The sequence below is a fragment of the Callospermophilus lateralis genome, chromosome 2 (genome assembly GCF_048772815.1).
Source record: "Callospermophilus lateralis isolate mCalLat2 chromosome 2, mCalLat2.hap1, whole genome shotgun sequence".
Lineage (NCBI taxonomy): Eukaryota > Metazoa > Chordata > Mammalia > Rodentia > Sciuridae > Callospermophilus > Callospermophilus lateralis.
In genome coordinates this window covers 10,784,871-10,801,591 of record NC_135306.1, presented here as the reverse complement: position 1 = coordinate 10,801,591, position 16,721 = coordinate 10,784,871, and the positions used below count along the sequence as shown (strand labels likewise).

The 16,721-nt window shown below is 35.6% G+C and overlaps 1 protein-coding gene across 5 annotated transcripts in view; it reads right to left on the bottom strand.

The window, feature by feature from the left end:
- The window catches only part of Dennd1a (DENN domain containing 1A), a 530,651-nt gene that overhangs the window by 386,121 nt on the left and 127,809 nt on the right, over positions 1-16,721 (bottom strand). For all 5 annotated transcript variants that reach the window (XM_076845503.2, XM_076845505.2, XM_076845504.2 and 2 more), the window contains exon 3: positions 997-1,040. In XM_076845503.2, the coding sequence (XP_076701618.2) occupies positions 997-1,040 (44 nt within the window). The remainder of the gene's footprint in view (positions 1-996; positions 1,041-16,721) is intronic.

Sequence of the window (16,721 nt, the reverse complement as noted above, 5' to 3'; positions counted from 1 at the left end):
TGCTTCAAAAACACACTTTGATTGTGTACAATAGCTTTCATGTGAAAGGTTTTATAAAGTTGTGGGATACTTTTATCTAAAAAATGCTTTTAAAAGTATACCAAATTGTACATTTGAACTAAAAATGTAAGGTGCCAAATAGAGTTGCAAAACATCTTCAATATTTCTCAATGTAGAAAATGGGATCCTGGGGGCTGGGATTGTGGCTCAGCAATAGAGTGCTCGCCTAGCACAGGCAGGACCCAGGTTTGATCCTCAGCACCATATAAAAATAAAGGTATTGTGTTGTGTCCATCTACACCTAAAAAATAAATATTAAAAAAAAAAAGAAAAGAAAATGGGATCCTGAATGTATAACATGGAATTTATTATAAAAAGTAGAGTGATATCAGAACTTCAGCACTATTTCATGAGTAAAATAGTTCCTTCCACTCCATTCTGTTTTAAGAATGCTGGAATTTTGAGATGGCAGAACCAAGTGGCCAAACTGAACTTTCACTCCCATCATCAGAATCATCTTCACCCTAAGACAATTCCTGCATATGTATCATCTTCTTCCAGTGCTACTGTAACTGACAGTTTCATCATCCATTTCAGATTCCAGGAAATGTTATAACTTCACTCTCCTTTTGGTTATACTGCTTCTTGACTGCTTAAATAGCATTAAAAGGGAGGGAAAAAGTTCACAGGCAATCCAAAAAGGATTTCCTAATGAACTGCAGACTAGAACATACCTCAAAGTAAAACGTAAAATTTGTGATAAATTTTCACGCTGAGTTTCTGTACATTTCCCCCTCTAAAGGAAACACCCGAATCTAGCACTAATATTTTCAAGTCCTACTTCAATTTTCTACTTTTTGTCTTTGGTTCCTAATTACTGCTTTTCTTCCCTTCTAAAAATTCATTTATCTCTTTCAGTAAAAAGAACAGTAATAATATGTTGAACAACTCTGAAATAAATTTTGTCATGTAAAAAATTAATTACGCATTCCGAACCTGGTCACTGTAGTCCTCCGGGAATTGCCTCTGCACCTCAGGATCTGTAAATAATTGACAGATAATATTAATTGGCTTTGGATTAGTGAGCAAGCAGAGGATCACACATTAATATTTGATCAGAAGATGATAGCAGCCCTGGCAGGGGATCCAAGGGGGGCAGCTGAGGCTGCTATGTTGATGAGCACAAGGAAGGGCTCGGCAAGGCACTTCCATTACCCTCCTCCAGAAATATAAAAAGGAAAAATTTTAAAGACCTGATGCTACTGTTAACTTTAGACTATTACCTAATGCAAAAATCTTGCCAGCTGCAAATTGCCCTCAATATATTTTTCCAGAGAAAATGAGTCTTAAACCTGTTTGACTTTTCTTCTATAATCAGTTGTCTCCATTTCATTGTTACGATGTTGGCTTGTTGGTCTGAGCACCCAGCTTCAGATTGGGGAGAAGGGGAAAATAAGAGAATTCTTTCAAGGAAGAAATGCAAATCTCAGTGCTTTTAGAAAATAAAACATATCCTCTCCCAAGCACATATGAACTCTTATAAAAATACAGATAAAAGTAGACCAATTTTCTTTAAAAGCAGAACACTTTTAGCTTGTCAATGTAATCAAATATCATGATATGAGAAATGTTCTGTCTGACATAATTATACTTGCTGAGAAACTATAAAAATACACAGGTTTGAAATTACCTTTCCTGAACATCTATTTAGAATGAAATTACTAAAGGTATCACCTAATTCTTAAATCATCATGGCTAGATAATCCAATTCCATGTCTGTAAATCAATACAGAACTGTACTAATTAAAAGCTATTAGCACTCCATTTACTATTGATTATGAAAACATTCAATCTTTTCTAATAAAAAGATTTGGTTCTTCAAAAACACATTAAGGGGAGTGATCAGAATAATATCTATGTGGGAAACTATGTATCAATGCAAAAAATCTTATGGAAAAGCTCAGTGTGTAAGGGTCTCCCATCTAACAGTGATCTCACAATATATACTACTCACTTTTCACTTCTAAAACACCAATTTATAACACTGATTTACTTTTTTGGGAAAGTGAATCCATGTAAAAGTTAAAATACTTCCAAATCATAATACAAAAGCACAGTTAATAGTTACTTGGTGAAGAATCGAGAAAAAAGGAAGGGCCTATTTGCTTACTACATTTAAATTCTAGAATACATCAATTTTCAAGTCATTACAGCCAATGGATGTTATTTTTTAAATTTCCAAGTCTAACAACAAAAGTAGAGAGATACAAAAATCACACCAAAAATAGTTTCCCAAAATGGGTAGAGCAAAAAAGTTCAATCTATTTGTAGATCATTTTGGCTCTTGGGTATCTTCTGGTTGGCTTAAAGACTGGGGATCAATTTCTCTTTTTATACTCAACTTCAACTATTAGCAAGGGACCCATGGCATGTCTTGATGGAGACTAACAGAATTCTAGAGTAATGCCCCCTAAAGTACCATTCAAGGCTACTCTGGTGGGCCAGATGAAGAAGCTATTGCTTATCATTAGCCAGAAGGATGGAAACCACACAAGGATTCAGTTCCCATGAGACAGGAAACCAGATGGTGCCAACAGTGTGACAAGAAAACTACAGAATGAGTATCCCTTACCTGGAAATGCTTCAGACCAGAAGTGTTACAGATTTTGAAGTTTTTCTGATTTTTAGAATATTTGCACAGACTTCAGTGGTTGAGCATCCCTAATCCAAAAATTTGAAATCTGAAATTTGGAGCATTTCTGATTTCCAGATTACTGATGCTTAACCTGTACTCTACAAAGAAGAAATAGCTAGCAGGATACAGAGGACAGTCTGTTGTGCAACAAACCTCTAAAAGTATACCACAGAGAAGAGAGAGAAGGAAAGGACCTTAAAACATTAGGGCTTTAATTCCTAACATACACAAACAACTTAAAATTTGATCCAGAGACCAAAAATATGTAGGTCTAAGTCATTGAGGGACATAATAAAATAGAAGTTGGAAAAACCACAAAATCATCTAAGGCTTATTCTTTTTCTTCCAATTGTCATGTGATTAACACTCTTCAAGTAGAAAATTTCATACAGATATGACTCCTATATAAATATGTAATATCATGTTCTCTTTCTTGCAGTAGTCTATGCTTCTTGGGAACCACAAAACACAGACAGAAATAAAACCAAAGACTTATTTTTCTATCACTATTTTGTGAAGAGATAAAATTAGGAATTAGCATTTGTGGTATATTCTTTAATTTTAAAAAAGTAAGTTTCTTATTCATGGGTGGGAGAAGGTTCTTAAAACTTTTCAATCAACTCTGTTAAAAAGAAACTATATTAACATCAGACTTGTCACTTTAAAATTATTTTATTCATAAGTAAATATAATAGAATTGAAAAGAAGAAGGAATGGACAAAAAGAAAAACCTACCTATTTTAATACACTGATGGTAAAGATGGCTATAGCATGCCAACTTATAGGCCATACCAACCATATCATCCTAACCACTACCTCAATGGGAAATAAACACCATCAATTAAACTCCTTCAGCTGTTCTAAGGCTATCCCTCAAGTAAGAGTACCAAATTGTAACAGAATAAGGTTTCAAGATAACATATGCATGATTATTTACTACAATTCAAGCATAAAACTTTTGTTTACTTCTCTTTAAAGTCCCTGAGGCTTATAAAAAGCAAAACTCAAGGGACCTTAATATTCTCTAAAACAGTACTTAAAAAAAAAAAAAAAGAAAGAAAGAAAACTAACGTCCACCCTATAAAGTTCCATTCAATTAGCTCAAAGATCCAGTCTGATAGTTAATAAAACTATGAAAGCCATTTTACAAAAATTAACACAGAGACTGCAAACAATTTATTTGAGTTTTCCTAAAATCTCTATTTAGCACAGGAGGTTGAAATGTTGTTTCACATTGAGTTGATCACAATGCCATAATGTCACCAAAATATCGGCATTGGAAACATCTGAGTTAAAAAGGTCCAAATACAATCTGCTTTTCTCAAGCAACACAACACCCGCCTTACTAACAGTTTCAGCATGGCACATGTACAAAACGTAGCACCCTGCAGTTAAGCAAACCGCCTTTAAATTTTCTGTCTGGCAGCAATCCACTTGCATGTCTGTATGTTTTTACAAGTACTCTATGTATTTCATTGCGTCAGCTGCATTTCTTTGAGTTTTAAATGGTCTGGGAACATTTTATGAAATGTTCTATATCTTTATATGGAAAATAACATATACTGGAAAACTGCATTGGTCTAATATTTATGTATCTATTTCTTTATCCACCAGCCAATACTATAATTGCTAATGTTCCAAAACACCTTCTCACATTCGTATGCTCATCGCCAGATGCAGTGTCACCAAACAGCTAACTTTCAACACAAAAATCTGCAGATGAGAGTACTTCCATGGAAGAAAGTAATACAACAATTTGCTTAGGCAATTGGCAGTAAGAACAGAGTTATCAGCATATGTCAGGCTTTCTCCTTAGAATTGTCTTGCTGACAGAAAATTAAGAACATAATAGAGTGGTACACAGAACACTCTTCTTTCCTTATCCTCCTCTCTCAGCAACTTTCTCCTAATTTAAATCATAGTTTCTTACAAATTTAAAAATCAATTTCACCATTTCCCAGGAAAATATTTTTCAACAGCAAATATAGCATTTAAAATATCTTGCCAACAATACATGATAGAGTCCACATACCTTTTACTAAACAGCCCTAAAAGAGGCAGTTGGCTCTTAAAGAGATTTCACATTATGTCAATGTAATGGGTCCTACCTCTCCCAGCATCATTGTCATCTACAAGGTTGTCCCCATAGAAACATATGTGCACTACTCACCTGAGGACCACAAGAAGCATTTCCATATTTTAAACAAGACATTTCACAAGATAGGACTCCCAACAGCACAATCTCATTCAGGCAGAGAATTTAACCATGCATAAAAGGCTACATCTTCACATCAGGGGGGACATGGAACAAAGATGTCTTATTTCTTTTTTTTTAAGAAAGGCTAATTTTCTTCCATCTCAATGGTCTATGCTTTCTAGTCTTCCATACATACTTTTAAATCTTTAAGATATACCAGATTGCCACAGGATGTTTAATTAATAGAATAAGAGTTTGGGCAAGACTTACTGGAAAGGTGCTATAAATTATTTTACACAGGCTCCAAAATCCTTGAGTTCTGCCTTAGGCTTAAAGTTCCTAGAAAACGTGGTAGACAGATCTTTTACAACAGAAATACAAAATAATTCATAAAAGCACCATAGTTATATATGAGGGCTCGTTTGCACATCAGTAACTAGTAATGAATACACACACACACACACACACACACACACACACACACACGACCAAATTATTTCCCCATTTCCCTCTCCATTACACAAATGACTCTACTTGAAGAGTTAATGCATGACATATTATTTAATTGATTTAAAAATATACTGACTTCGTTTGTTTGAAATTAGTAATAACTGCATATTGGCCAAATGTCAGTAACTTCTATAACTGGAGCTTCTTTAGGAAATTTAAGAGAAGCTGCCAATGTAGCAGTAAACACGGAAATCCACACTGCTTTCACTTTTAACATGTCAAGTATCAAGGCAGAAAACATTACATTTAATGCCTACTGAATCTGTCCAATCATGATCGCTAAGATATTTCAGTCTATAAGTAACAAAATACTTAACACTTTTAAATTCATAATTTTAAAAATCTGCTCTTTAAAAAAGTAGGACTTTAACATTAGCTATAAATGATATAATCTCATTGTTCAATTTCATGGAGTTTAAGATACTACCTTCCTCTTCCCACAACTCTAAATGTTAATCCAAGCTGTAATCAGATTTAATTTTCCAGATGAGAAGATGGGAATATGCTGCAAACAGGATAATAGACCACTCCACTATTCTTTCATTAATGGCATTTTCCAGATTCACACATAAAAAATGTAGACTCAGAAAATGGTTAAGAAGTTGTGCTACCTTGTGAAGACCAGGCTCAATCTTTCCCAAAACACATTCAGAAATAAACTTTCTTTTAATCTGCAAGGAAAAGTTTATTAAAAATGTTGCATAATGCAGAATTAAATTTTCCTGATAGTGTGACTACAAACTGGACTGGGCTAAATAAAGAACTTCAAGGACATTGCCTATTAAACCTATTAAAGTTACAAAAAAATTCAGCTTCATTTACTTTATATTGTAAAATATCTGAATTATTAGCTTAGCACTTTAACTGAATACAATTATTCTAGTAAATTATTCCTTTTATGATAGTTAAAATTTACTTATTAAAAAAGCATATTTTTAAGAGGACTGCTTCAAATATTTTACATATTTAAAAAAATCAACAGGTTTTCCTTGGTAATGAAAAAAAAAAGACTGTCTTTCAAACATTTCTAAATTAAAAATTACTATTTCTTTTTAAGTTACTGGTTTTAAAATGCAGATTTACCATTAAAATTTCAAAGGAGTCTAACTCACAATTTAGGAAAAAATCATTTTTAAGAACTTTAAATAAACATTTATTTGGTTTCAGTATATAAAGGAATCTGTAACTTAAAAAAAAAATTTATTCCATATATTAACTCTGAATCATGAAACTGTAAGATAGAAAAACATTGTATCATCTCAATTTTAAGATCATTTTTTATTTGGACTTTTTAGATATACATGATAGTAGTGTATTTTGACACATTATATACACTTGGATTATAACTTATTCTAATTGGGACTCATCATCCCAATTTTAAACCACAATTCTGTTCTGGCATTCCCCTCCCTAACATTGGAATTTAAAATACAATTAAATACTATTTCAACAGTAGCCATCCTGATAACATAGAAACAGTTGACCATCTACACCTATAATAAAAGCACAAAGAGTATTTTTGAAGGAAAAGAGCAAAACCCACCTTGGTATGGCAAGCAATGGGACCATTCACATGCCCCATTCCTCCTCCGACTAACATACTCTGCCTTTCGACATATCTTGCTACGATGTGACTATTTATGCATAAACAGCAGATACTGACCTATTGTTTTCAGTTGTTGGAGTTATGAATGTTGTACAGTTAGCAATTAAGTGAATCAACAAGTCCTAAATGCATCAGCTGTTCTACAAATAATGAGTCCATTGACATTATACAGTAAAATCTAGAGTTTCAAATTTCCTTCTGGAGAGTGCTGATGGATTTCACCCAGAAAATGCCACTGCCTACCAATAATTTGAAATTTTTTCATAACTTTATCTACAAAAGGAATATAAATATGATCCTTAACTAAATTTATGTCATGTGTAACCAAAAAGCAAAACATAAGTGAAATTCCAAAAAGGGCTTTAAAATGGAAGAGGGTAAATGTATGCTAAACAGGGTGGAGTGAGGATGCCAAAAGAACAAGTTTGCCTTCTCCCTACTGCATATCTTAGCTTTCAATTTTTATTACTATTTAAATTCTAATATTTAGGAGCTTTTTAAATTAGTTAAGAGTTTAGAACTAATTCCTAAAATGAATCAAATTGATAGAAAACACATAGATGAAGTTGGTTTAATGGCTTTAATATCAGGCATTATGTAATGTTTCTATGATCTAGGATTCACTTTAACCCATCTTTTCATTTTATTTTGCCATACTGAGGATTGAAACCTGGGTCAGGGCCTAAGGCAGGCGGTCTAAAACTGAGCTAGACCCCAGCCCTAGTCTGTCTTTCTGATTGAGCAACCTAAGTGTCACAATTTTATGCCAATATGAATAATCAGAGTTAACCTAAATGACAGCTGTGCCCTTTATGTATTACAAAGGTGACATTACTGCATATGGTCTTCATAAATAGATATATCACATCTGTCAAATTTGGTGAAAAGAGATGACTTAATTACTGATTCAAATATTAAGCTATTGATGGAGTACCCACTATGTGCCAGTGCTGTGATCAGCATTAGTAAAAATTTCTGCTTTTACCTTCATGAAAGCTATGCTATCAGGACCATTGCAATAACTTTAACACAAAGAACTTAAGAGGTTTGTATAGGATTTTTCAAATTGTCTAAAGTTATAAAATTAGTATTCAATCATGGTTCAAACACTTGATGTGGCTGGCCCAGTTGATGAATAAGCCACAGTCTCCTGACCTCCAGGAGTTTGCAGTCTAGCTAAACCTAATTGGAAAACACAGAATTAAACAAGTCGTTACCATAAGACTTGCTCAGCTCTTCCACAGGATTAACAGAGGAGCACTTAGTCTTGTCCAGAGGGGAAAAAAGCTTCTGGGAAGAGCTGGCAGAGAAGGGATATTAGACCAAAGTTCATTCCAGGATGCACTATACTTACTTCTTAACAGTATACAGTATAAAGAGGAGAATTTTGTGAGGCCAGGTCCCATGTTTTCCTTAGCTTTGCCTCCTACAAAATGTCTTGCCTATTATAAATACCCAACAAATATCTGAAGTATAACAGAATAAATAAAATAAACTCATTAAATATACTGTTTCTCCAAGTGGATAAAAGGCCAATTTCAAAACATCCAATTGAAAACAAGACTTTGAATGCTATAGGCTTCCTAAATATCACATTGGAATGTGGTAAGCACACAATAAATATTAGTTGTTGTTATGTTATTAACCCCAATGGAGAAATAAGCAAGCACTATAAATTAAATGGCTACAGATGTATAGGTATGCCTCAAATTGGAAATATGGGTGTTCCTGAAATAAACTTTTATAAACTCAATTAAAATTTCCCATTGCCTTCTATTACTCACTTAGAAATGTTATAACTTTATCAGAAACTGATTTTCCCTACTTTGTCAGTGGCTCCAGAGTCTTAAAGCTACAGTTTATTTTTTGCCTCCTGGCATCTGTTTGCTAATGATCTGTAAACATTAGATGCATTAGGGACTCTCCCAGATTTACAGAAACCCTGAGGTGAATATGTAGAAATTGAAGGACCTTTCTGCTAATATCTTTGCTTTGTAAGTTTGCAGACTGGGTTTCACCCACAGAGGTCCAGTAAACATTTTAACATTTTTCAGTCAGAATTATACCACTACCAGCTACCATTTACTGAATGCCTCGATATACCAGATATTACCATAAGTGGTTTAACTTGCTTTCTTTAATCACAACAACCCTACCAGGTAAGAAGATGTATTGATATTTTATAAATAAAGAAAGTGAAGCTCACTAAGAGCAAATTCACAGTTAAGTAACAGAGCTGGGATTCAGCCTGGATCCATCAGAATCCAAAGAATCCAACACTGGCTTTCTTTTTTGGCTTTATTTATTTATGTCTACATGTTGATCTGTCTTCTAGTCATTATTGTGACTCTACAATAAGAATACATCTGGACAAATAACTAAAACATGTTGTCATGAAATAGGCCTTAGCAAATTATGAATGAGAGCTTTCCAATTCCTTTATTTAAATTCCTTTGCCAAGTTCAGGATATAAATAAAATGACTACAAAGTAACTAGCACCCAACTAGTGAACACAATATTTAGAAGATGAACTCATTAAAAACAGGATAATTTTGAAGGCTAGATGTTATCTTTGTATCATCCATGAAAAAAGATTAAACAGTAAATAAGAACAGAGAAAAAAAATGTTTTCCTCCTTAAGAAAATGTGTTTCCTAGTTCCTCTAAACCATACTCAGAACCCTAGTGCTAAGACCAACCTAGTGCATATAGCATAGATAAAAGCTGACATCTCCACAAGTGAAACACACTGTGCCTGTCAAGAGAAGATTTTCTTTTACCAAAATTTTGCCTCTCTCTCCGAGGCATATTGCTGCCTACTACCTCTATATTATCAGAAGTGGTTAACATACTAAATATCACTTTTTTAAACTGTCAAAATAATGACATAAAATTTACCACTTGAACTAACTTCCAGTGCATGGCACTGTGACATTAAGTAATTCACACTGTTATACAACAATCACCACCAATCTATCTCCAGAACCTTTCATCTTCCCCAACTGAGACTTTAAACCCATTAAATGCCACCTCTTAATTATCCCCTCCTCCCAGCCCCTGGCAAACACCGTCTGTGTTCTGTTTCTATATAATTTATATAGAAACCTCATCAAAGTGGAATCATACAGCATTTGTCCCCTTGTGATGGACTTACATCACTTGGCATAATGTCTTCAAGGTTCCTCCATGTTGCAACATGTGTCAGAATGTTGTTCCTTTTTAAAGCTGAATAAAATTCCATTTATGTATATGCCACATTGTTTATCCATTATTCCATCAATGGATATTTGGGTGATTTTAACCTTTCACCTACTGTTTATTGGTCTGCTTATATGGGCATACATATATCTGTTCAAGTTCCTGTTTCCACTTCTTTTGGGTATATGCCACTAGTGGAATTTGGATCATATGGTAATTCGACATTAAAAATTTATAGGACCTATACCACTTTTCATGTTTCAAGACCTTTATGTTGTAAAGCTGGTCTAGAGTCCTTAGCCTTACCATTAAGACAACCTACCCAATTTCCTCTCCATTTCTTAATTATTAATCTCCAAGTCTAATTAGTCTAATCAATTCATTTTCCCACAAAACCTGACAAGTTCTTGTCTTCTTTCTCCTCTTCCCAGAATCCTAATCAGACCTTTTCAAAAGATGTGCTTTAGGCATAACAATTTATACTTTTGGCCAACTGTACAGTCTTATACGACTTAACATTCAATCACACTAGCACTTTTTGAAAAATATTTTTTAGTTGTCAATGGACCTTTATTTTATTTATTTATATGTAGTGCTGAGAATCAAACCCAGTGCCTCACACATGCTAGGCAAGTGCTCTACCACTGAGCCACAACCCTAGCCCCATACTAGCACTTTTTGAAAAATTAAAAGACAAAGAACCATGTCCTCCATCAAAAGCAAAGTGAATTTTAAATGAGGTCGCCAAAGGAATAGCACAACACTGCACCCTCACACACACTCCCTTCAGCCCACAACGCTTGCTTTCTGGCACTTGTGGTCAGCCAGCAGCAAATTCTCAGCCTCTCCTGCATAAATTCTCTTCTTATTCTTACATTCTTACTGGGACCCAAGTAAGAATGGGCTCCTCTGGAGCCCTCTCAAGTGGTGATGTTTCTTCTCTGCCCTCCTCTCCCGTGACCTGTTGGTGGAATAGGTGGACTCTTCCTTGTTGCCACTTCCAGAACATCCTCTCTTCCTCTTCTCTAAAACCCCAGATTTTAACCTCAGGTCACCAGACCATTCCCTCTCCCTGCTCTGCTTTGCTGTCATCTACTAATTCCAAGGTTACTCCTCCTTCCTTCAGTGATATAGATCCTGGCACACTCAGACTCACTTTACACTACTCCCACCACATCTTACGGGTTTTGCCACTCACATAAACGATCCTACCAAATCCCCAAACTCTTCATTCCTTGGCCTCCTATCCCCCAAAATCCTATCCTCTATCCAACCTCAACTCTCCTAGCCAAACACTAAACTCTACTGTTATCTATTCTAAATCCGCCCCCCCCACCCCCAGTAATCACAATTTTAAGCATCTCAGTCTCTAGTCATGACCTCTCCTGGTCACTTGCTGATTCATTCTCTGTTCTCTTCAGGCTCATAGGGATTCACACTCTACCAGCCCTTCCACTGCCTTCATCTGTCTCCAGTCTACACTGTCCTCCCAGCCCAGCTTACATTCTATTGTTATAGCTATTCCTTATATATATCCTCAGCTCCCTTGGGCTCTCACTTTGTCATCTTTACTTGGTCAACCTCCAATTCTCATTAAATCCAGCTGCTCAACTGCACTCCTATAGCTGACTGTGGCTGAACAAAACAATCTCAAATAAACGATCTTAATAATTCATGATTATCAACCAGAAGTGGGGTTTAGTACAACTCTGCCGCAGTCCGGCTGCAGCAAACTAACGGGGGAGTGACGAACAACTTGTGTAGATTGATACAGCAGGAGCGGAAGCCGTTTATTGTAGGACAGGAGGGGTATTTATACATTCCACACAGCTTATCTAATTAACATAAACTAAATACAGCAGTCAACCAATAAGGAATCACCACACTTAATGGCTCGCTTTTGTTACTTCACAAAACCACTCCCTCTGGCATTTTGCCAGGAGCCATCCAGACTTGTTTACAGACTCTAACATTTCTCTGGCAAAATGCCAGGCGCCATCCTGACTTGTTTACAGACTCTAACACAACTCAGCTAACCATACCACATTTTCCTTCCCTCATTTATCCTCTTGCTCTTTTCAGTGGCTATTTCACATTTTCTCCTCTCACCTCAAACCTCCAATGCTCTTTATCCTCATTTGCTATTATCTTATTTGCCATTTTACTGGGAAAACAGAGCAATCAGAAGAGAACTCCCACAGGACCCTTTCTATCACCTATACCCATCCAGTCCCTCTCCCTATAGACTCTGCCTTCATTCTATTATGAGAATAACCGGCCTTGCCCCTTACAAAGGCCACTGTTATCCATTTGTGAAGAAGGATCCCATCCCCTCTTAACAATTCCGATATATCTCCATCAATTCTCCCTTTTAATTAGAGCTTTGTAATGTTTTGAACAACCAATAATAAAAAAAATTAATTTTACCTCTCTATTGGATCTTTCTCATCAGTGTACAAACATGCTATTATTTCTGCAAACATTTTTTAAAAGGTCAAGCTCCTTCTCCAATAGCTACTACCCCATCTCTCATTCTGCTTCCAGATATGTTCCTCAAAGGAAGTGTCTATGCTTACTATTACCAGTTCCTCTCCCTACCCCCAACTCTCTTGGACTCAAGCCAATCAAACTTTCATCCCATCAGTTCTCTAAAACCACTTAAATACCAGTGGTCACATCAATGACCTCTTTTTTTGACTGCTAACATCAATAATCAATCTTCAGTTGACTTGTAAGTATCACCTCATACTGTGATTGCTTCCGCCTCCTCACATTACTCTGTGTTTTCTGATCAGCCAATCCCCTGTACCACTGGATCCTCCTCAGGCTCCTGCTGACTTCTTCCTTTTAAAGTGCCCAGAGCTCAGGCCTTGGACTTCTTCATTCACTTTTTTTCTTGATGTCATCCTTGCTCATCTCTTTCAATCTTATCACTTCAAATCCAAATATGCCCTATCAAGTTTAAATTTATTTCTCAATCTCACTCACTCCAAACTCATTTATCTAACTGCCTACTGAACATCTCAGCTTGATACCTCAAATTTAACATGTATAAAACTGAACTCCTGGGGCTGGGACTGTAGTTCAGCGGTAGAGCGCTTGCCCAGCATGTGTGAGATCCTGGATTCAATCCCTAGTACCACATAAAAATAAATAAGGATATTGTATTTATCTACAACTAAAAAAAAAATATTTAAAAAAAGTGAACTCCTGATCTTATTCTTATATCTCAGATCCAATGTATCAGCTAAGCCTGTCAATTAAATCATTCAGACATATTTCAATACTGACCATTTATCTCCATCTGCACCACTACCATCCTGGCGTAAGCCACTATATATTTTCCACCTAGATTACTAAAATTGCCTCCTAACATATTTCCCTGCTTCTGCCTCCAATTTTCTACAGTCTGTCCTCAAAAGAGCAACCAGAGGAATCCTATAAAATTCATGTCAAGTCCTCTTCAAAAGCATCCTTAGTTCTCCAGCACCTCCCTGACTCACCATCCTACTGCTCTACTAACTCTACCCCAGCCTTGGCAGCCACAGGCACTTGCTGTGCCTCAAACACACATGCCACATTTCTATTCATGGTCTCTGCCTTGCTAGTCAGTCAGTCAGCTAAGTAGCAAGGAGCATTCTCTCAGACCCTTATTTATAAATTAATTCCTAATGTGATCTTCCTTGACCACATTTACCAGTACAATTTCCTATCCCCACCATTCCTATTCCCTTTTCCTGTACCATTTTTCTCAGGGCATTTAACCATCCAACGTACTTCATATTTAACTTATTTTTTCCCTACTAGGATGTTTGCTTTATGAACACGGACATTTTTGCCTGTTTTGTTCAACATCACATACCCAGTACCTGAAATAGGGTCTAGCATATAAATGCCAAGTGAAAGAAAGAATGAGCAAAGAAAGGGATCAACTAATACTCCTTTTGGCAAATAATTTGGCAGCAGACCTCAAAAACATTAAGAATGTCCATAATAATTCTACAAAGCAAAATCTATCTCAAGAAAGTAATCAGAAAGGCAAATAACTTTTTAAATGCATGTTTCAAGGATGACTTCAAAAACTGAAAAAGAGGGGCTGGGGCTGGGGCTCAGTGGTAGAGTGCTCGCCTAGCACGTGCAAGGCCCTGGGTTTGATCCTCAGCACTACATAAAAATAAGTAAATAAAATAAAGGTATTGTGCCCAACTACACCTAAAAAATAAATATTTTTTAAAAAACTGAAAAGGAACATTAATAAACTCAAGTGACACCATATTTATATGACCATTAAGTGGTTTCTGTAATAACGTCATTGCATTATGAAGAATTAACTCAAAATAGAATGTAAACATTTAGAACTGGGAGAGTGGTTTGTGAAAGAGTGCTTGCCTAGTGTGCCATAATGCCCTAGTTACCACCCTAGCACTGAAGAAAAAGAGGATCTATCATACTGCAATAGTAATTAGTATTTTACAACAAAACTAAAAGTTAACTCACTAACATGTCTAGCCATAAGTCTCTGAGTTATGAAATTACATGTGATTTTCCTTATTTTCTACATTTTTAACAAGGTTCATTTTTTTATGAAATTTGTAAATAAAGAAATACGCTCATGGAAAATTGTACTTAGATGACCTTCAGGCTCGGGTTATAGGTCAGTGGTAGAGCACCTGCCTTGCACATATGAGACACTGGGTTGGAACCTCAGCACCATATAAAACAATAAATAAGTAAAATACAGATATTTTGTCCATCTACAACTAAAAATATTTTTATAGTTTTATTTTATTCATTTATTTTATGTGTGCTGAGGTTTAAAACCAGGGCCTCACACATGCTAATCAAGTGCTCTACCACTGAGCCACAATCAGCCCAACTAAAAATATTTTTAAAAAATGACTGCAACAGTTTAACAGTTCTTCCAGGAACCCACCCACTGCTTCAACTCACACGGACTGCTCTCCCTTATAAGCTTCCACTGTTTTAGCAGCTATGTAGATCACTCAGCACCTGATTGTGTGTCTAATCCTTTAGAATCATAGACTATGCCTTCTCTCATCTAAGTACTTGTCTCTCAGACAAAGAAACTAACTGCTCCCAAGACCAGAACCACATCTCCTCACCACTGTGCTTTTTCCATGGATGAAGGTGCAGGCATTCCAGTACAATGCCAAACAGAATGAGCTGCCTTCCATTCGTAATCACTTGAATGGAATTTTACTATGAATTGCTCTTACTAAATTCTCCAGGTAGTTTGATTCAGAAATACTCTAGCCAAGTCTTCTACAAAAGACTTTATGAAATACCTATTTCATTTGTGAAATACTTGTTTTTGTTACATGCTACAGGACAGGCATAGACCATGCGATATCATTCAAGTTTCACAACTCTTTAAGATAGATATCATCACCCTCAGATGACTAGAAGGGATGAAATTATTGGCACATAATCATACCCATGTATGATGTAAAAGAGTTAAGTCTGAGGATATGAATCTTTTCTAAAACATATAGTATTAATCACTATGGTTCTAAAGAAGTTATCAAGTTTATGCATGTATCCAAATCGTCTAATGGGCTAGATTCAGTTTCTGGTTCAGTACATCTGGAGTGGTACTCCAATAACTTGCATTACTAGCAAGATCTCAGTTGATGCTGATGCTGCCAGTCTAGGAACCACATTTTGAGAATTACTGTTATACAGACTTGATAAAACACTAGCAATGGGAATCTACTCTAAAATTCCTTAGAAAAGGTGAGCCACTTTCAATCCTCTCCTAGTCAGGATAGTAGCTCATGATTTTAATTTGTATTTTTAGTGACTTTTTTTCATGATTTTTAACCATTGAATTCTTTAGTGACCTCTGTTGTTTAATTTTTTAGCCATCTTTATATTCTTCAAGTTCCTTATGTATTCTGGATCTAAAACATGCAAAAATTCTTCCAATCTGATAATTTTCTTTTTATTCTGTTCAGTTTATTTTGCCACACCAAATTTTCAAATCTTAGTATAGTTGTAATCCAGTGGCTTAGGAAGGGAAGGGTAGAGGATCACAAGTTAAAAGCCAGCCTTAGCAATTTAGTGGGACCCTAAACAACTTAGCCAAGACCCTGTCTCAAAATAAAAAATAAATAAGGCTGGGAACGTGGCTCAGTGGTTAAGTGCCCCTGGTTTCAATCTCTGGTACAAAAAATAAAAACCTTTAGTGTAGTCAAACCAAGTCTTTCCATCATAATTTGTGCTTTTTTAAATATCTTATTCATGAACTCATTTCTTACCTAGACCTCTAAAAATATTCTTATGTTTTCTTTTGTTCTTTAATCCAACTGTAATTTATTTTTATGAAGGCTGTGAGCAAGTCATTTTTTTCAATTAGATAAGTCTTTCAAATAGCAGAACTGCCTGGTCATACATAGTCTTTTTATTTCCAACTCCTAAGGACATCTTTCAAAGGCCTCTTGGGGGGTGGGGGGGTCAAGGAAAGGGTTTAATATTGCTTAATATCATTTAAATAT